Source organism: Erithacus rubecula, assembly GCF_903797595.1.
Source record: "Erithacus rubecula genome assembly, chromosome: 5".
NCBI lineage: Eukaryota > Metazoa > Chordata > Aves > Passeriformes > Muscicapidae > Erithacus > Erithacus rubecula.
Window position 1 is genome coordinate 65,023,635 of NC_136687.1, and position 21,355 is coordinate 65,044,989.

Below are 21,355 nucleotides of genomic sequence, written 5' to 3' on the forward strand. Positions count from 1 at the left end.
AAAAAGGAGGGGGATGAACAGATAACCGAATTCTTAAGAACTTCCCAGTGCAAGGAACAGGATGATTACTCAGATTTTTCTCTCAGACACAAACTTTTCTAAAAAGAATGCACATTCACCAGTTCAAAAGAAACAGAGATAGAAAAAGGCAGCTACTAATTGCTGTCCCTGAAAATCAAGTGCTTCTGTGCTGTAGAGACTGTCAGGAAAATAAAGCAGCCTTTGCTTTGAAGCCTCAGAAAATTGTCTCCAGCAGGAGGTAGGAGATTGAGTGTCTCTGCAAGGGTACAGATTGGACAAACAGAGAACTCTAACAGAACACCTGAGCAGGCTTGAATGCCCACAGTTCTAGGGCCTAAACATGTATTTCTTCCTTTTAGAGGAGAGCATTACCTTTCAATTTATGAAAAGACTAGGAAAACTGGAATTATTTACTCTGAAATATGCACTGCTGCTTATATCTACAGTCACCAAGTGATCCTAGTCCAAATTGTACTTAGCTCTTGTGTTAGGTAACCAGGGCAATGAATGATCAACAAGACTTCCCCTAAGTTCAGACATCTAAAAAAATACAAGAGATGTGTTTGATTCTCCGTTTTTAAATTAAAAATGGAATGCCATCTTTTTTCCATGTTCTCAATTTATTTCAGGCCCTAACACACGTGTCAGAGGCCTGCTCCCCTTTGCTGGATGGCTGCAAAAAAAACAGGCAGAAATGGCAAGCCTTGGCTGAGCAGCAGGAGAACCTGATCAATGGAGAAAGCAACCAAGGCAAACGGAACTGAGATGCTGATTTCACCACCACAAGCTCAAGTTCACATAGCAGACACAGTAATAGGGGAGTTCTGCATTTTGCTAAACACTGTATGAATTTGGCTTCTGTTTTGCCACTGCTGTATTATTTTTTCCACATTTCAAGATATAGCATGACCGTGTAGATGCCAAGATTACCTGAAGACAATATGTTTCTTTTATTACATCTGACTGAGATGGAAAAAGTCCTGCAGGGGTGTTTTTTGCTGCCCCACCCCACAAGAAGGTACTGGTGCAGGCACTGACTGTGCCTTGAGAGCCTGTTGCTTTACAGATGTACATAGTTGTTTAGTGATTGTGTTGTGGCCAGTATCTGAAAAACTACTGCATTTTGCACCTTTTCTCTCCCTCTTCCCATCTTGCTCTGTTATGTTATAAAAGTATTGAGCAGTCTTGCCTGTTCTCTTTCCAGAGGTTCAGAGGAAAGACTGGGACTCACTCTGGGGAGCCTATTCCAGCATAAATTATTTCTAACCTCCCTCAGAAAGCAGAACTGGGCTCTGAGGTGAAAACCCCCAAACTCTGTGCACCCAGTAAGGTGGGTTTTTTCCATATTAGATGGATGTCTTAGCAAATATGTTATTCCAGCTGAAGAAACTTCTAAGACCCCCGTGAATTACTAGGCAATGGGAGTCTCAGGAGTTGTGTGGTAGAGGTGCCTGAGTTATCAGTGGCTGCTGGAAGGTGCTTGAAGATGGATGAAGCTTCCCAACAGAACTGACAGGCTGCCATGGAAGAATGGCTCCCACAGAAAGCTGCAAGAAGCACACAGAGAAATGGAAACAGAACAACACTGGTTTTAACTGGTTTTAAAAACGCTGGTTTTAACTTCATTTGGAAGTTGATTTTAACATCATCTAACCAACAGACTGGATGAAAGGCAGAAGAGAATGACTGCAAGAGCAAGAGGTGGAAAGCTGAATCAGAATGATGCAGGAAGAGCACACTCCTGGTGACCATCAGTGACTGATTCCTCAGGCCAGTGTTACTATGAAATGGCTATGACCACTTAGAAGGAAGTTTCATGTTGACATCTCTTAAAAATCATCTTCAACATTAGTTGAAAATGATTAATCATAGTGTCTTGAAGAAATAGGAAAATAATACCAAAAGCAAAAATAGCCAAGAGTGCTACAGGGATATGCCATTTGTATGTGAGGCATTAATGTTCTGAAAAGTAAGAAATCTATTAATTTGCACTAGTAAAAAATATTAGTGTATTATTTGAATGAAATGATTAATAAAAATGGTTTTGAATTGGGAACCAATTAAAGAAAATATACATATTGGACAAATCTCAAAGAGGAATACAAGGAAAGTACTATTCTTTAGGTAGACAGGATAAGGAGATGAATGTCAGCAGTCTAAAATGCATTAGCAGCACATGTAACTTTGGCTGCACAGAGACACACAAAATGTTCTAGTTTTTAATCTGTAATAATGATTTTTTACTTAAAATCAAAATTTACTTAAAATTGTACTTGGCAAAAGTAACACATTTGTCATTGCACTTTGAAGTGTGGGAATTTAATTCTATCACAATAACCCAGGAAATTCTAGTTGGAAACTGCAATAAATTCTTCTTTCCAGGACACTGTCAACTCAACTCATAAGAGCTGGTCAGAAAGACAGGGAAAACTCCCCCTTTGTATCAATTTCTTCATTTAGATAAATGATGCCAGAAGCTAAGAAAATAATGAAGCAAATGTTTCAAAATGTTTGATAACACTAAGTTAGAGAGTTGATATTTTTTTTAAATGTAGAACAAGGTATTCTGACAGTCAGCAGCATTTCTGCCACCCTAAATTATTTGTCACTAAGTCCTATTTCAAGCTTCTCTAATGAGCACCAATAATAAATTATTGCAGCTGTGAATTTAAAAACATTTTTCTAAAGAAGTACTTCTCCTTATTTTGTCCCAACAAATTTAAAATTAAAAAAAAAAAGATGGATTTTACTCACTAAGAATTCCAGGACTGCTGTTTTGCAGTACTCCATATGTGTATTTCTATGCATAGACAGTATGCAGGTGACAGCAGCCTGACCCCTCAACAAAACCCCCCCAAAAAAGGTTTTAGGTACTTTTTGATAAATAGAAAACTTTGCTTCAGAATTTGCATCATCCTTGTATAGTCTTTTCCTTGAATGCTTGAGATACTGAAATCTAATTATTGTGCTAACTGATGAGATACATATTTAATATAAATAGGAATAAAATATATGTATATAAAGGTATGTTCTTGCTATTATGGTTGAGACTATTAACTCATGGTAACAACACAGCAGATAATTATGATGATATCACACTATAGTGATGAAACTTTGACATTAATATTCCAGTATTTCTTTGCTATATAGTATGTTCAGCAAAGCTTTATTATAACTAAATTTATAAATGCTATAGTGGAGTGCTGGATTCGTATCTTTGACTTGAAAAAAGGGCATGATGTTACATTTTTTTAAAGTCTGATTTAAAATGAACATGAAAATTATACAGTATATGCATTTATTTAATTATATATCTGTATACATTTATCCCACAGAATCTCTTCCACCATAAATGTTGGAACATACATATAAATGCAGTTCCTAGTAAATAAACATTTAAATATCATAACATACCTGTATCTGTATATATTTCTACAAAACCAAAGCCTTTAAACTACTGGTTTAAGAACCTTAAAAGCATTGCATTGTATTTCATGCAATTCAAAGCCTTTACATAGAGTTTTACTCTGCCTGAAGGTAAAATCAGACTGTGCTGGTTCTCTGTCATGGCTTTGTTTGAATCACATGCAGAAACTGCTCCATCCTTTCAGAATGCAGATAGAGGACAGTATGGGGGGAAAAACCCCCAAACCCAGCCTAGCTACAGGTTTGCTGCTTGAAGTTCACCATCCTCAGAATTCAACACTTTCAAAGCCAGCTGCTGGACTACAGCCACTCAGCTTTTATTAATTTCATTGTGAGCTGTGAATCTCATTATCTCAGTCAGCTCTCAAACACAGTCTCCCCAGTTTATATTGTCTAGCTGTAACCAGTGTGACTTACACAAGTAACCAGCTGAAATGGAGTTCATCACTTTGTCAGTTCAGCCTTAAATCCACTGAAACTATTGTCACATGTGAGATTTAAATCTCTGGGTACAAGAATTTGTCCCACTTAATACTCCTCTCAGTGAATACAACTAAGTTAGTATCCTACTTGCTCTCAGCTGCAAACATGTTTTCTTTCAAACTTGCTCCACAGCACAGTTTAATGCTTAAAGTAAACTTCTATTTCTTGGTTTGTTCTGAAAAAAGTTACTTATGTTAACATACACAAAATTATTGATTAATCCTACCTCTTCTAATTCCAAAGAACAATGAGGCTCTTGGGCTGTAGCTATCATTTGTTTTCCAAGAAATTAGCCACACATGCAATATTAGCTGTAGAAGGCCTAAGTTTTCTATTATCTCACACAGTTAATGAAAGTGGGGGGAAATAATGTAATGCTGATTTTGGAGATTGCTTTAATTTTTAATTAGAAGCAGTTTATAATTAAATGTAGATTACTCATATCTTCACAGAGCATATGTAAAAGTGAGCCACTGATAAAAGGAAACAATTAATTTCACTGATGATCAGCTGATTTTTCCTCAGAAGAAGCAAAGCCTGTTTATGTGCATCACCCCCTGACAATTGCATGCATCTTCTGAATTCCAGTGTAGTACATTTTACCTGGCAGTGGCATGAACTGACAAATTCAGGACACTTACCTGATTCATATTAAGGTTTGTCAAAGTTACCAGATAACTGATTTTCCAATCCATTATACAGAAAAATTATGAAGAATCAGATCTAGGTCCTTAAAATTAGAGGAGTGATCCAGCTGCTGTCCCTTCCAGTTATGCATAAGAACATAACAAAGACATTTTATAGAAAGAAATTGCCTCACTCATGATAAATTCACATGTTTTTAAAGGTTTTATAAAGACCTCATATTTCAAGCAAATTTATATAATAGTATTTGTACACAGTCTTATCTCTGTGATGCTGCAGGTTTTTTTCTTCATGTCAGATTACATGCAGTTTACATTCCACAAGGTTTCACCTTTATTTCCCAGTTCCCTGCTGCACTTTTTCAGGAGTTTGCATTAATTTAAAGCACATGCTTGAATAGCAGAATGAGTTTGGCTAGAGTATGATAAATAATGAGGGCTTAGTTTTTTGGTTTGGACTTTGATAGGAAGAAGAAACACCACAGAACCCGTCTGGCAATTAGCAACACTTGCTAAATGCAGCAAATTGTGACAGCAGGATATTTTATCTTGGTCATTGTGGGGTGAATGGAAATTGCACAGCAAAGTTTCTTTTCCACAGGAGGAAGGTTGTTTCCACAAAGGAACTTGTGTCTGAGTACCAGTGTCTGTAAATGTGTATTGATGTGACAATGCTCTGTAATTCCTGGTTCCCACTAACTCCCACAGCACGAGCTTGGCATGCCAGGGCCTCACCTGAAGTCGATATTGTGATTCCCATTTACCTCAGGGGGAGCTGGGTTGAGCTGTAGAGAAAGTGAAAGAATGGGTCAAATCCACCTTTTTTTACCTGCAGACACGGACCAAACCCTTACCCTTGGTGACAGCTGCCTCACCTGCTCTTGCTGGTTCAGCTATTCCCACTGATGCCCAAGGTACCTTACAGATGTAACTGAAGTTGGAATTTGAGTCATCTTTGTATTCACATGGCAGACATCTGCATGTGTCTCTTAAAGAATGTAGTTTGAAATGCACTGTAAATAGTTTTAACATACGTTCCTCTTATAGTTTAATAAATACTTTAATCACAGTCACTAGTCACTGAGTTTGTCCATTTGTATTCTTCTATCTTTTAAAAATACCTGAACAAATATATAGTTTCTGGGCACAGTATTTTTGTACTAGGTTAAGGGGTTTCTCTGTATATTATGTTTTGCCTTTAAGCAGTATTAAAATCTTCTGAGTGCTAAGTGTTCTCTCTTGCTTCTGTCCCATGACTTCTTAGAATAAAGCTAGTTGCATTACTCAAGAGAATCATCACCCCAACTTATTGTAAAGCTGCTAGAGAACATAAAGGTCAGCTTATTTTCTGTGGTCAGTCTGCTGCTTATTACTTAGTTCCTTGTTCTTTGTACTGTTCTCATGCTTTTTAAAATAAAAAGAATGATGTCAAACTTTACTATTTGTTATAATTAATATTATTGAGGTGTAATTTTCAATGCCTGATTCAAACTATTGCTTCTGTAAATTTGTATTTCATAGTAACTTCTCCAGGTCCTAGAAATCCTGAAGAGAAAAACATCTGTTAATATCAAGATATTTCTGAATACTACTGAGTTTAGCCAGCAGTAAAGTAGTTCTTGTTTCAAAACCACAAAACATAATTCAGTGCCACTGACCACTAGAGAGCACTGGAGCTGCACCTCCTGAGAGCTGTCAGAAGAGCTACCAGTTTATTTCTGACAGAAAGCAGAACCAGCAAATACAAGAGCTACACAGATGTATCCTCATTCTCTGCCCCCACATATCAGTTCCTGAGGGGATATCAATTGCAAAAGACATAGAAATATTCAGTCCAGTGACTTCAACCAAAACTGACAAAAATTATTTTTGACAACTAAAGTCTCATCTTGCTTAAACTGCTGATCCTAGAAGTAATTCTGGACAAGTGGGCTTCTTGGCAATTTCTGTTCTTTGCCTATTAGGTCCTTCACAGCAACACTTCTGGCTGGACTTTTTTTAGCTCTAGGCAAAACCAAAAAGTATGTACACCCTGACAAACAGCAGGCTCATTCAAGAAGTTATGAAGGGCCAGATTTAGCTCAGCACAAAACACAAGCACTGTTTGCTCAAACCAACTGCAGTTTATGAGTGCAACTGCACAGCTGCCCGTGCATATCTGCAAACATCGGGTCACCCTTTGCTGCTGGGACTACCCTTCCACCATCTCAGCTTTTCTGGCCTGCTGCAGGCTTGAATGCCCTTCTGAGAAGTGGCAGTGTTTGCAGCAGGAGTTCTGGGATCCATCTCTCACCCAGCCCTGGAAAGAACACAACCTTGAGCAAGGGCATTTTTATTGAAGAGGTGAATGAACACTACACGAGGTCTTTCTCTTCTTGTACAGCTCTGATGCCTCGTTAACAAATGGAGAAAGCAAAAGCTCTTTCCTCCAGCCACATTTTTAGCAGCAGTGGTGACAGCTATTCCATTTCACATTCCCATGAAACCTCACCCTTTAAGACTTTTAGGAAAAAACTCACATGAGTGAGTTTGTTCCAACAGTAAGCTTTAGGGACAGATGTGGAATCTGACTGTCACTGAGTTTTAGAACAGTGGCATTTCTTAGCACACACTTCATAACCCCTTCAGTTGAAAAATACCCCAAATTCAAGACAGCTGCAAAATGGCTGAAAAAATCTACAGTTTACACAGATTTCTCTCATGTAACACCATCAAATTCTAGGAGTAAATCCACAGTTAAATCACAGCATTAGTTTACACGTGCAACATTTGCATACAAGCACCAGAATCCTTTTATTGCAGTAGTTAGTGAAGTCACTGGCAATTAATTTTATGATATATAGACCTTCTTAATGAAAGGAAAGTCCATTTCACAGATAAGTAGAGGGGTTAATTTGATCAAGGTCACATGCAAAGTCCATATCTGAGCTGGAAAGAGCACTAGAACCTGGGTGTCGGTTCTGCTTTTACACCAGACACATGATGTTCAAACTAAGAAAAAAGAATTTTAATCTGAAACCATCTTTTCCTTTTGCAAATACAAATATTTAAATATCTTAACCATACAGGGTGCTCTCTTGCTATAATGCTGCACTCAGAAGAACTCAGAAGCTCATTATTTTACAGATGAAATTAGATTCAAGCCACCAATCCAGACAAACACAATAACCTTTTGTGGGGTTTGGAGCTATATTATAAGCAAGAGAAAAAGTTCACAGTAAGGAAAAAAGTTATGTTGAAATGAGCTCAAAGTGCAGTTCAGATTTTGGAGAAATTGAAATGAGTGATGCAGACTTTCAATACTGTATATTCTTAGTTCACTGGACTATAACTTGACCCCATCCCACGATCACATTTCAATTCTAAACAGACAGAAATTAGGGAATACAGGAATCTTCAGATATAAATTGAAATACCCTAGACAAGCCTGACACAAAGCCCCATGGGGCAACTGGCACATCACTCTGTGTGGCACTAATACCCAGAGGTTCTTCTAGCCTTTTCTGGAAAAGCACACTTGTTTTTATTGGCAATTCTTTCCTGTCACCCTTTTTCCTTGAAACAAGGCCAGATTCCATTACTCTAGGTAGTCCTAGGATTCACTTTAACAGGCAGTAACTGATAAAAGAAAGACCAGGATTGTTACTTTTTTAATTCTAAATTTTGCTTCCAGATTTTTTCAACCTGGATCTTACTAACTCCTACACTTCAGTTCTCTTCAATAAAACACTCCCAAAAATACAGCACTTTATGGATCAGAGCCAATACACAGGAATTAAAAAGCAGTGCATACAGAGAGTTAAGAGCAAGTTTTAAACCCACAGCCCATTATTAACTAATCACACAAATGGATCTATACTCACTGGAAACTTCTAGGTAATCCTCAAATGCTGAATTCTCTTGCTGAACAGATTTCCCATAAGCAGCATCCAGGAGATTCTTCTCGAACCAAAATAAAGCAGAAATTCAGCAAACAGGCAGCTGGGGTAGGACAACACTAGCTCAAGCAGACCTAATCCTGCTGCAATGCAACACCCTACTGCAATATGTACTTTGAAATTATTTATCCAAGATGTGGCATTAGTTAGGCTCCATCAAGCTCCTGGTTGCTAGGTCACCTATTGTTATGCTTAAGTTGGCTTTACTGGCATAGAACTATTTGCCACATTGATATAAAAATTAGTATTGTGATTCAAATGCTTAGTGAAACTTCCCAGTAAGGGATCCATCTTACCCATGCCAAGACATAATAAAGAATCATTCAGTACAAAACACTCATAAATACTGCACAATCAATCTAGATGGTTTTATCAGGAATTAATCTCTTACTATATAAATCAATATTTTCATTAGTATATTACCTTTATGCTGGCACCAAGCCTTAACCAACCCAACAGTTCCACTGTCCTAGCTAATTTTAGTCAGGACAACTTGAATACAAGCCAAAACAATAAACAGGAGAGACGAACACAATCCATTGCAAAAGCCTTTTTGTCACCCTGATCTTTGGAACTTCTCTGGCAATTGTCATCACAATGTACCTTGATAGGATGATCATAGATTGGCAGGATGAGGTTGGCATAACCATATAAGTTAATAATTTATTGCCATCCACCTTATCTAAAGATCAAACTTCAAATTTGGTTAGTAAGCTTTTCCACTTTCAATGTTCTGAAGCTGGCACATTGAAGAAAGCCACAAAGCCAAGAACACACCCTTAGCTTTCAAAACTGTCATGAAAACAGCAATATTAGAAAACAAGATTTCAATGCACCATCAAAGAAAAAGGTATAGTTCTGAAAACCACACAAGGGGGACAGAAGAAGGAAAAAGGTTGTGGAATATTCCAATTAAGAAAATCTCTAAAACTGATTTTAATTGTGATTTTAGAAGGAAAACCAGCTACTATAGGAAGACAAAATAACTCTAAATGAAATGTAGATTGCATTATTCTAATACATGTGAAAAACCAGAGTCATATTTTGTCCAATTGAGCAACTCACATTATTTTAGGCCTCAGTTTTTTACTAAATGCAGCAGAAGCTGCTCCACAACCACTGCCAGGAAGAACCTTTCTGCAAAGACTGTAAAGAGAGTTATCAGTTTTGTTATGTAACAACAGCTTGGATGAACTGTATCTCCACACTGGGTGCCTTTGTTTATGTAGATATCTACACAGATCACATTAGACTGATAGCAATAACTACAGAGGTCAACATATACACCAGTGCAATAAAAGCAGATAATCTGACTCTTAGAATAAAGTCTGCCCATTTTGTGAGCTGGCTGAAGGGCAAGATGGGCAGGCATAACTGGCACAGCACAGGGCACAGGCTAAAACACCTTTTGTCATTCAGGTGACCAAAAACTGCATGAAATTGTGGAGAAAAAACCTGCATGTGAAAACTACACACAAAGACCTAACTGTTGTAAAATGCACGTTGTGAGGTACTCCCCTCATCACCTCAGGAGTAAACAGCCTGAACACCTCCAGGCTGGCTTCTTCACTGAATGTGTTACAATGAAGAAAATTTGTAGATGCTCCTGAGAATTTAAACGATATACATTAAAAAGTGGTCACATGAATAGAGACTACCATTCCCATTTTCACAGCTCAGTGCTAGGCAGCAAGAGGAGAGTTCTCTGAAACAACCTGCAGACATGCAGTAAATCCTCTGCCCCATGCTTGTTATGCTGAGCAGAACAGACCCCAAACAAATTATAATTGACAAAGTAGAGACTTGTGTTTGTTTTGTTGGGTAAATAATATCACCTCCAGTTGATAAAGACTCTCCTACAAGCTTGAAGATGCAACTGAGACAGAAAATGACAGAAAAAACTAATGCTGTTAGTTCAATTATTATTAGCACTAGACACCTGATTTTACTCCTCATGGTGGATAGAATGAACAGATTAGCAATTCTTATTGGAGATGAGCAATAAAGGTTCTGCCATGATCTGGGGGCAATAAGGGAGATTCAGCCAGCAGCGTGGTCAGGACTGGGAATTTGATTAAAGTACAGGAAACGTGTCGTTGGACAGGTCAGTGCATCAGGTGAGCTTTACTCTGCTGCATCATCCTGTAAATTGCTCCCAAGATAAGGCAGGACATAAATTCCCTGTGCAGAGCCTCGTCCCTGCAGAGCAGCCCTCCTGCAGGCACAGCCATGGCATTCAACGGCACTTGGAAAATCGAGAGAAGTGAGAACTATGAGAAGTTCATGGAGGCACTGGGTAAGGCTCACCTTTCCAATCCCTTCCACAGGAAAAATGCCACTCCAGCTGAATACAGACTCCAGCTGTCTGAGAGCTACCCTTGGGCCATCCTGGCCTTTCACTCTGCCCCTGCATTCATTTCCAAAATATTCCGAGGCAGGGGGGTGGGGAAGATGCTGAGAAATGTTCTGATTGTCATTATATTATGTTAATCTTAAGCATTTTAAGTGAGTCCAAATTTTTTTCAGCAGAAAAAGTAATCTCCAAGTCTAGATTTGAGGAAAAGGCTCAGACACCTTGAATGGATAAACTTTAAACAGAATTCTATAGCTGGAATATTATTTTGACAGCATCTAACCAGTTTAAAAATTAGACAGGGATGAAATCATCATTCTTCAATTTCAGAGAAACACTTGATTCAAGTAATTCTAACACCCTGATGTTTACTGTAAGTTTGTACAAACTGTGCATTATATGGATATAAATCTAATCACTCCAGTTAAGACAGTGATTTGCATTATATGTGTACTAGTGAACATGGCCTTGATGAAAACTGAAGGACAAAAATTTGGGTCAGGATGCTGGAATAAACTCACTTGGCCACAAAAGGGTCAAATATGACACTGCAGAGGTTTGGGGGGTTTTTTCTGATCTACATTAACTGGTTTTTTTTAGGTGTTGGAATGATGAAAAGAAAGCTGGGAGCCCATGATAATCTGAAGCTCACCATCCAACAAAATGGGGACAAATTTAGTGTCAAAGAAGCCAGCAACTTCCGAAACATAGACATCGAATTTACTCTGGGAGTCAGCTTTGATTACAGCCTGGCTGATGGGACTGAAACTTCTGTAAGAGTCTTCCTATATAGTTCAATATTTACCATATGATACTGGCCTTGTGATGTGCAGTTTCAAGATAAATAATTTGTCTTTCTAGTTTTTAATTTAAATTTTAATTCTGAAATACATGACATTTTCCTGAACCTGACTGTTCAGGAATGCTTGCAGCTTATACACCAAAGCAGAAGGGAGTCTTTACTGTTAAAGGTTCAACACTGTACCATGCACCTCAGGGTTCCAGAGAGCCCAAAAAGCAGAGCAAGCAGCAATTTTCACAAGATGAAATTGAGGTGATTTGCAATTTTACTTCTTCTAATGCTCAAGTCCACCACCTAGAGTGCAGAGTGGGTATTTGTAAGGAATTACAAATCTCTGTTGACACAATAATTTAAAATAAGGTGGATTGACCAGTAACAAACACCTAGCTTGGCTATTATGCAGTCAAATAAGCCAATGTTTTTACTAAAATTTCATTTTTATAGCCTTTCTAAAGAGCATTATTACACTGGTTTAATAATTTTTCACTTCTAAGCATTCTACAGCCTTTAAACCGAATCAGTGTCATAACTGTTGCAAAATATTTGGGTTTTTTTTTCCCATCATAGGGTGTTTGGAACCTGGAAGGAAATAAACTTGTGGGAACATTTACCAGAAAAGACAATGGAAAAGTACTTAAAGCAACCAGAGAAATCGTGGGTGATGAGCTTGTTCAGGTGAGTTAAAAAGTCATTTATACACAAGTTTGCAATACAATGAACAGAAAAGGTTTTAAGAGCTTTTCTACAAGTAGTAACAAATTTCTTCAAGCCAAATAATTTCATTTATCTTTAGTTAAAATTCTCAGTCCTCTATAAAAAAATAAAAATTCACTAAACCATATGTGGGAAATGAAACTTTGCAATTCCAGCCACTGATTTTCCTTCTTATTTTTTTAACAGACCTACGTGTATGAAGGAGTTGAGTCCAAGAGATTCTTCAAAAGGGCCTAAGCACTTCACACAGAACTGCACCAGAATGAAGTAACAATAAAATACCATTTTCTACACATCCTCTGTGTTGGTTTTTTTCTCTTTCCATCCCCTCACAACACCTCCCTAGCTGCATCTACCTAGCCCTGCTGAAAACATGGGCTAGTTCTTTATGTCACTGTTTTGCCTTGAATGAACAAACTCCTATTGCCAAATGCTAAAATGTCTTCTGTACCAAGTCCTATCAAAGTGTCACAATACGAAAGGCTGCAGAACCTATTCTGCAGAAACAGAACTTCAGTGTTTTTGCACAAGCTCTCAAATGGAAACTCAGTTTCCTTGCAAAGGTATTTATACTGAGAAATAGTTTGTGTATTTAATATTGTGCAAAATTAGGGGAAAACCAAAAATAAACGAGATAATATCCTTAAGTGCTTAAGTAAGCTCTGTTCAGAAGCCCCTGCTTGCAATCTGCCTTATTTCTTAATAAAAAAAATCTTAATATCTCCTAATATTGAGGCTAAAAAGGGATAATAACTACCAAGAGAAAAGTTTTCTTTCACACAGTCCTGGGCTTCTGGTTATTCTTCTGGATATGATGAAAATAACAGCCCTGATTCCAACATGGAGTGAACTAGAAGGACCGAGGGTGGCACCGTGAATGTGGCATCAGGCTGTGCCACTTCATTTATTTCTATTTACTCCTGCAGCTGTGTGTGGTGCAAATAAAGCACAAGAGAATTCACTACCTACATGAACTTTTCCACGTTTGTTCTGTGCACAACCTCCAACTTCAAGGAGAGGAGTGTATCTTTTTTAACTTTCCTAAACTTCTTCACAACGGGATTTCCCCAAAGGCCTTCTAGTTTTTCTCAGGGCATCATCTGCTCTCCAAGAAACCGCATGGGGACGAATTCGCCAATGTTTATTTCCATACAAGCCCCAGCACAGGTGGTAGGACGAGACCAGCACAGTCGGACAGGACTGAGCGCCTGCTCCTCCCCAAGGTCCGTATCTCACCTGGCAGGGAGCAGCCGCGTCCAGGAAGGAATGTCAGCCACCAGCACTGGGGAAGCCACCACAAGCATCACTTATCCCAAAACAGAGGGACAAGTAGAAATATTCTCCGCGTCCGGCGTCTTTACCGCAAGAGCCCGCTCTACAAGGCGGTGCCTGAGGCGGGAATGACAGACATCTGCCTATGGCAGGGATTGAGGGGCTTTGGCTGAGGCGGGAATGGCGGGCGGTGCCTGAGGCGAGGAATGAGGGGCTTTGGCTGAGGCGGGAATGGCGGGCGGTGCCTGAGGCGAGGAATGAGGGGCTTTTCCTGAGGCGGGAATGGCGGGCGGTGCCTGAGGCGAGGAATGAGGGCTTTGCCTGAGGCGGGAATGGCGGGCGGTGCCTGAGGCGAGGAATGAGGGGCTTTGTGTGAGGCAGAAATAGCGGGCGGTGTCTGAGGCGAGGAACGAGAGGCTTTGCCTGAGGCGGGAATGGCGGGCGGTGTCTGAGGCGGGAATGGCAGGGCGTGCCTCAGGCGGGAATGGCGGGGCGGTGCCTGAGGCGGGAATGGCGGGGCGGTGCCTGAGGCGGGAATGTCGGGGCGGTGCCTGAGGCGGGAATGGCGGGGCGGTGCCTGAGGCGGGAATAGCGAGGCGGTGTCTGAGGCGGGAGGGGCGTGTCCCCGCGCGTGCTCCGGGGCGTGGCCGCGGTACGTGCGCTCGGTTCTCATTGGATCCGCACCCGGAAGAGCCGCTGCGCCTGCGCGGTGGGGCCGGCGCGCTGCCCCTTTCCTGAGGAGATGGAGGCGGCGGCGCGGCGGCCGCGGGAGCAGGAGCGGCAGGAGCGGCGGCAGGGGCCGGACGATGGTGGGCAGGTGCTGTCACCATCCCTGTCGGGACAATCCTACTGGCTGGACCTGTGGCTCTTCATCCTCTTCGACCTGGCGCTTTTCTTGCTTATCTACCTTCTGCCCTGAGGGTGCGGCCCAGGTGAGCAGCGGCGTTCGGGGGCGGGCGGTTTGTCTGTCTGTCCGTCCGTCGGTCGGTGAGTCCCGGCGGAGGGAAGGGCACACTTCAGGAGCAGGCTCCTGGGAGCAGCCTTGGCATTCCCACAGCCCCGCCTCAGAAGGCCTCGGGAGCACAAATCCTCTCAGGAAACTGGCAAATAATTCCAAACCACCCCCAGTTTTGTTTGTTTATTTGCGAGATTTATCACCGGCTCATTGCTCAGGAGGTGTGATTGATGCTCCGTCCCTGTCAGTATCTACTGAAGGGCTGTGCAGCACTAGAACATAACCAGAGCTTTCCTGTTCCCCCTAGGACCATTGCCACCACGGGAATTCTCGCCTATTTCGCACCTTATGAACACAGGCGTGGAAGAGGAGGACCATTTGTGCGGGATAAGCAACTGGGAACACGGCTCCACTTGAGTCTCGATGGAGGAGGCACATTTTTGTACATTTTTGTGCTAGATCTCTGCGTGTCACAGGTGTTTACCTGCGTCCCGTTCGTGTGTCCTGAACTGTGCCTTAAGGGTCACGTACGACAGACAGACCGTGCTTTTGTCATTAGTACCTAAAGGTTTGTTGTGCACAAGTGGAAGTGTGCAGTGTTTGAATAAAATCCACTGAAAGGACACCCTGCAGAGTGGCTGAGAATGAAACACTCTTGTGTACCCCGAAGGTGCAACTCAGACCTGTTCCCTCGAGGTGAAGCCTAGCCAGCTGTTCTAGTTCCAAAAAGTTAATCCTGATGGGTTGATGCTGGTTGCTTTTCTATTATACCTTTCTCTATATTATTCTTTCTTTACCTTCAGCAGTTGCTGAGCCCTCTCAGGCTCAGTATTTACAGATGTGAATATACATGTGTATAAACATGTCAGTATCTTAACCCAACAGCAGTGTCCTGCCCTCACTTAGTGATTAAGATAAATCAGGTTCTGATTTTCATGGTAGAAACTATGAAGGAGGAGCTTACAAAAGTAGCCTTGAGTCACTGGCAGATGACACAAAGATCCCTCCTTCTCACTTCCCATGGATGGCTATAGGCAGACAGTGACAGGTAATTAAAAGGTTTCAACATCAATTTCCTGTCTCACTAGATGAAGACTTTCAAACCTGTGTTAAAGGCAGGAGTTTCTTGCAGTCTTTGGAGAAAGACAGAAGCTGAGCACACAGACTGAGCTTTTTTCCAGGACAGGCTTAGGGGAAGACAACATGCAAGCTTATGGATAAAGGGGGTTTTGTTTTCTTTAGCATTTTTCCCTTGGAAATACTAATTTCTAATTCAGAGAAGTACAATCTATGCTTGGTTGAGGTTTTTTCCCAGGAGTATGTACAACAAAATGCTAGATTGCAGAGACTTGGAAGTGTGGAGTGGTTCAGTGTCTTCCCACACAATAAATGGATGAGGTTAAATAGGATTTAGAATGCAAAAATAGATGCTCTTTCCTTTTATTTCCTTTTGATTAAGACAGTTTTGCTCTTGGCAGTGGTTTGTTTCTTGTCAGACCTGTGCTGTAAGAACAGAGATGCTGTGCCCTGGTGGCATTTATCACCTTGGCTGCTGGTACCTGTGAGATCAGTGGTTCCAGAGATCTTGACTCAAGGTGCACAGCAGCCCTGAACTGGGACTGCATTCTCACAAACACCAGAATGGGGGTTCCCATTTTTCCAATGAGGCCATTCATGAGTTCATGACATTCACTACCTTTTTTTACCCACTTCCTCTGACATGATACCACAAGAGAAAACCCCCAGGGAACAACCTATCCAGAGAGGACTGAAATTATACTCCACTTCTTTTTTGATAAGGAAAATAGGTGAGATTTGAAGGCTATTAAGGCTTAGAAAGTTGAATTTCAAGATATCCTCCACTAATTTAGTTCTCTTTCAGGCAGATCTGACATTAAAGGTTTTACTTACCTCAGAAAACCTGAGAGCTAAAAAAGTGCAGACTTGGTCTGCACTGGGGCCCTGCTATTCCACAGGCAGATGGAGCTTTTAAGTACACAAATCCAGGCAAATTTTGCTTAGCCCTAGTAAAAATGGTAAGGTAGCTTATGTATCTGTCAGTCACTTGTCACCAAATCTGTGGGATTATGGCATAAAAAATGGCTTTATGCATTTCATAGCTATTTAAAATGTTTAATCTATTTAATAGCTTTATGAACAAATACTTCAGAAGATGAATTTTACTGCTCAGAAAAGGTAACCAAACCACCATCTCCACAAAAGTTTTCACCCATCAGAAGCAGCATTACCTGTCACATTAAAAATGTAATTCTGGAAAGCCAACTTGTTTGCTTGGTTTTTTTAAAATGTGGAACACAAAAAGAACAGACAACAAAGGTTTTAAATTTTTATCTTGATATTTTGAACAAGTAGAACTTTGCAAGTAAATAATTCTAAAGACTGAAAAATATATTAATTACAAGACTTGTTAATATCTTTACTGTTACAAAATGGTCTAGGCTCTTATACAAATCTATAGCTGGGGAGGGACATTTATAAAAAAATAAATAGGCACCCTAGGTAAGTTAAAACAAGTTATCACATATTAGTTAGCAAATATTACATACATACATACATGGAGTGCAGAGTCAAATATAAAAACAAAGGTGCCTTGATTAGCTGTCTATTTAATGATGAAATACCTGGTAAACATGGGTCACAGAAGAAGCTGGCTGGTAAGATTGTTCTAAGCTAAGCAAGGAGACTGAAGTACACCTAAGTCACTGCAGCTACTTTAGAGAGGAGTTTACCAGTTGTGCTTACTGGGAGCAGAGCTCATTGGTATCAGTAAGTGGCATTCATATTGCTCGTGGTACAGAAGTCTCAACATTGCTATGCATGTTTAAAAATAAGTGTTCTAACATAATTCACAGTTGTTGCTGTGCTATCCATACATAAAAATACTGTCATTTCAAATACAAGATGTTTTTTTGGTTTTTTTGCAAAACATTTTACAAATTATACATTATTTACAAATTCCAATAATCTTGGTTTTTTACACAGGTATTAGAGGACAGTTGTACTTAACTAGCTATATATATTATGTAACATGGCTAGATGAATTAGAAAAGTTTAATTTACAGGTTCTGAAATCTCTCTTAAAAATATTACAATAGGAATCACCCAAGTTCTTACATTTTTAGTGTTCTTCTGTATTCAACTGATTTTCTTACAAAAGGATCATTGATTAAGTTGCTGTTTACTAGCAGCCATACAGAAACATGCATAGTATTTTCACTGTAAATTCTAGAATTCATTTTTTTTCCCCAAGTGCTACAATGAATTTTGATCAAGGTAGAAAGAAGTTTAATCTGAGATACCTGGTTTGTTGCATATATATAATGTTCCAGTTCTACTGTAAGGTACATGTTATTTAAAGAAAAAAAAAAAACTGATCTTGCCACAAAATAACCAAAACTACTGTTTAAATGTTTACGTTGTATAATTGTGCTAAACAGTTGCCATCATTTGGTTGAAGCACTAAAACACATGTACATAAGGTTATAAACATGAAAAAAAGCCTTTCTGACCAACAGTGCAAGTAAGAGGGTTTATTATGCATATTTAACCTTCTTGCATTATTTTCATAATAAAAGGCATTTTGTTTAGATGTATTCAGCAGCACCCCAAGTTAACACTAATGTGTCAAATGGAAAAATTTTGCCTTTTTGGGTCGTGCCAGGCTTTGCTGCCACTGCCTCAGCACTCACTAGATGGTTCTGTGCACTGATTTAACTAACCAAATAAAAGCCAACTAAATCTTCCTCCTTGTTACTGAGATAAGTCAGGTTAACAAGAGACAAGGTAAATTCCAGAGCTGCCAAAACTGGAGACAAAATGACAGAGCAGAGAAAGAGGAAACTCTTCTTTCCATGCCCCCTTAGCCACCAGTCTGGCTGCACATTCAGTCTGACCTGCTAATGCAGACCATATCCATGTGTAGGACTGTTTCAAATGGGAAAATATGTTAGTAAAAGAAAAAAAAATCAAGTGTATGATCCCCATGAACCAAAATGTCAAGCTGGAAAAAAAAGGGGAGTTTAATAAATAGCAGCATTGACTAACATGCAATTGTAGAATAAGTCAGAATTGAACGTAAGTAGGAATTACTTCTAAAATATTATAAAATTAATCTTTCATAGTTGCATAACTCTGTATTTATAATTAACATCCTATTTTGTTATACTGGTTTGTAACTTAGGAAGTTAAATTGAATAAGTTAAAGTATCCAGCTTAAAGGGTGAACAAATCTGATAAATGTGTTTAAAAATGTACACTAACAGAGCAGAGGTATTAATAGGAAAGTATTACTGCAGTTTACTTCAATTCCCTTTGGAAGTCTCATTTAACACTTGCAAACCAAAAATGGTTTTTAAAGAAATATTATTATTATTATTAAGGCTTTTCAAATAAAAAATAAATCCTCTGGATAAACTTGCATTAAAGACACTTGAAGGTTTGTGAAAGCACAGACTCTGAGAGACATCAGTTGAAAAAAACCATGTCACCACCTGCTACCTCTGAGAACAAATACTGCTCTGTTATGCAGAGCATACATACACAGACTGCATTAGTTGTGGTAGCATGCTTTTCCCTTTTGTTAGTCTAAGAATGTAGTGACCACAGTCTGAAGGAACACTTCTTACTCTGCAGCTAACCAGATCTTCTTACAGAATCTGTAGCATCCAGCCGATCCCGCCGCCGCAAGGTGTGCGCGCCCCAAGGACCATGTGGAATACAAACTGGAGACAAGCTGAGTAACAGAGGTAAGCATTAAGGCAACTAGAGTAACAAATCAAAGAACCACAAGTGTAGCACCTCTTCTCCTCTGTTCGCTCTTTGCATATTCATTTGAACAGTCACAGCTCCCAGGCAAAGTACAGTCAGCTGGGTACCTGATTATCACACACACAGAGGTTGTGCCCCTTTACAGACCACATGAAATGCCAAAGTGGGATCCAGGTGTGGGCTTCTTGAAGAGCCTATCGACTGCAGTGTATTCCCTCTGCATTTGCCTTGTACCTCTGTTCAGGGATGGGATGCCTGGGCTCCAGAGTGGCAGGGTATGTGGCATTCAGATCTACTCCAGCTGCTGGAGGATGCTTCTCCTTGTGGAAGCTTCCACTCTCTGTGAAGTACAGCTTGGGTCTCTGGTGGTACTTCAGCCTGTAGGTGTCAGTCATGCAGCTGTCTACTGAGAAGTAAGTGGTCAGGGACACGCTGTCATTCCCATCAGCATAGCCAGGGCTGGATCCTGTGTGACTAGATCCTTTCTTCAGCATGTTCTCAGACACGGTCCAGAACTCGTTAACTGATAAGCGAGGTGGAGAATCCGGTTTGTGAACAAACACTTCGTTCCCTGGAAAGGGTTCCTTAAGCCTTTGCTCAGCTGGGACTGCACTTGCTTCTGATGCAGACTTTGAAGGTGCACCTGTTTGCCTTAATGGGCTGTTCTGCAATGCTTCTGTTGATTTTCCATCCACTAGCGAGTTATTCTCTGATCCTGCCAAAGTGCTCAGAGCATATTTCTTGGGAGGTAAGGGGGGAGGAATGTTCTGGTACACGGCTTCAGGCACCCAGAGGGGATCTGCCCTCCGGAGCAGGTGCCCGCCGTGCTCGCCGGGAGGGGCGGGCGGCGCCGCCGGCCTCTCGGGCAGGCTCTGAGGGGAACAGGGCAGCAGCCCCCCCTTGGGACCCAGAGTATGATGGGACACACTCCTTGTGTGATGAGACTGCGGCTGGGCAGGGGGGGGAAGGTCGCTGTGGATCTGCTTCCTGGCACAGGCGTTGTCTGGGAAGGGCTGGGACACGCTGTCCGCGCAGCGCCCCGGCACGCTCAGCTTCTCAAACCTCTCTGCCTGCAGCCACTCGCAGGGGCTCGGCTCGCTGGCCTTGTTCCTGCTGTCTGACTTCACTATCTCTCTGACAACTGGCTGGAGAGCTGACGAGGGGAAAAACTTCCTGTTGGTCTCAGGCATTTCAGCTCTAAAAGGAAAAACCACACAGGGTGTGAGTATCCATAAAAACATACGAAAAGGCTCAGATAACAGGGATTTTTTCAATACAGCCCTGGTATGACTGCTGAAATATTCAAATTGACAAGAGAATTAGGATCTGTTCAATAGTTGTAGTTTGAGTTGTATTAAATTACTCCAGAGTTTCTTTCATTTGAAATCTAAGAAGCTAACATAAATTCCTTCAACATTCAGGACCATTAAATATGACCTCTGCTCTCTTCTAAACATCCTTGTGACTCTGATACATCCATTCCTCAAATACTGGATGTTACTTTAAACTGATACATTTGTATTCAGATTATCGAATTTTAGGAGATACTGAACACTTAAAAGTTCATATTAGAAACAAGATACAGCAGTAGCTTCTAAACAAATTAATTTCCCCTCCCCGCTTCCAGAAAAACTTTTCAAAGCTTTATGGGGTGACTGCACTAACCACAATTTGGTAAATCACTACAAATAATAGTAGTACAGATAATTCCAAACAGAAAAATGTTAAATCCTTCTGTTTCTGGTAAGATGGTTTCAAATCATCTAAGCTATTTGGTGACATTGTCAGCATCAAAATTAAAGACAGAGAATTTAGACCCATCAATTATGTAAAATTCAAAAGGAATTGTCTGTCAAAAATAGAGTGCCTTAACTCATCAGCACTTAATATCAATTATTGTAACATAACAGAAATCAGTATTCCTTAAACCATTACAGAGGAATATGCCAGTACTGGTTA

At 40.4% G+C, this 21,355-nt stretch overlaps 4 protein-coding genes across 16 annotated transcripts in view; 3 read left to right on the forward strand and 1 right to left on the reverse strand.

Annotated features, from left to right (window-relative positions):
• Window positions 1–4,027, forward strand: part of PDE5A (phosphodiesterase 5A) — a 101,962-nt gene extending 97,935 nt beyond the window's left edge. For all 10 annotated transcript variants that reach the window (XM_079307133.1, XM_079307134.1, XM_079307131.1 and 7 more), the window contains one exon: window positions 651–4,027. In XM_079307133.1, coding sequence (XP_079163259.1) covers window positions 651–785 — 135 coding nt within the window. In that variant the 3' untranslated portion in view covers window positions 786–4,027. The remainder of the gene's footprint in view (window positions 1–650) is intronic.
• A 6,631-nt stretch (window positions 4,028–10,658) lies between these two features.
• FABP2 (fatty acid binding protein 2) lies at window positions 10,659–12,661 on the forward strand. The gene is made up of 4 exons (XM_079307154.1): window positions 10,659–10,808; window positions 11,466–11,638; window positions 12,235–12,342; window positions 12,568–12,661. The coding sequence occupies exons 1-4, from the start codon at window positions 10,742–10,744 to the stop codon at window positions 12,616–12,618; spliced, it is 399 nt and encodes a 132-aa protein (XP_079163280.1). The 5' UTR covers window positions 10,659–10,741; the 3' UTR covers window positions 12,619–12,661.
• Window positions 12,662–14,174: 1,513 nt separating this feature from the next.
• Window positions 14,175–18,598, forward strand: ARLN (allregulin). The gene is made up of 3 exons (XM_079307142.1): window positions 14,175–14,191; window positions 14,269–14,585; window positions 14,916–18,598. Coding segments are annotated over exons 1-2 (306 nt in total). The 5' UTR covers window positions 14,175–14,189; the 3' UTR covers window positions 14,573–14,585; window positions 14,916–18,598.
• The window catches only part of USP53 (ubiquitin specific peptidase 53), a 28,381-nt gene continuing 23,967 nt past the window's right edge, over window positions 16,942–21,355 (reverse strand). For all 4 annotated transcript variants that reach the window (XM_079307127.1, XM_079307124.1, XM_079307126.1 and 1 more), the window contains exon 16: window positions 16,942–20,593. In XM_079307127.1, the coding sequence (XP_079163253.1) occupies window positions 19,591–20,593 (1,003 nt within the window). In that variant the 3' untranslated portion in view covers window positions 16,942–19,590. The remainder of the gene's footprint in view (window positions 20,594–21,355) is intronic.

Coding starts and splice junctions, on each gene's coding strand:
- FABP2 (XM_079307154.1), top strand. CDS start 10,742: ATGGCATTCAACGGCACTTGGAAAATCGAGAGAAGTGAGAACTATGAG. Junction 10,809..11,465: donor GAAGTTCATGGAGGCACTGG/GTAAGGCTCACC, acceptor GGTTTTTTTTAG/GTGTTGGAATGATGAAAAGA. Junction 11,639..12,234: donor CTGATGGGACTGAAACTTCT/GTAAGAGTCTTC, acceptor TTCCCATCATAG/GGTGTTTGGAACCTGGAAGG.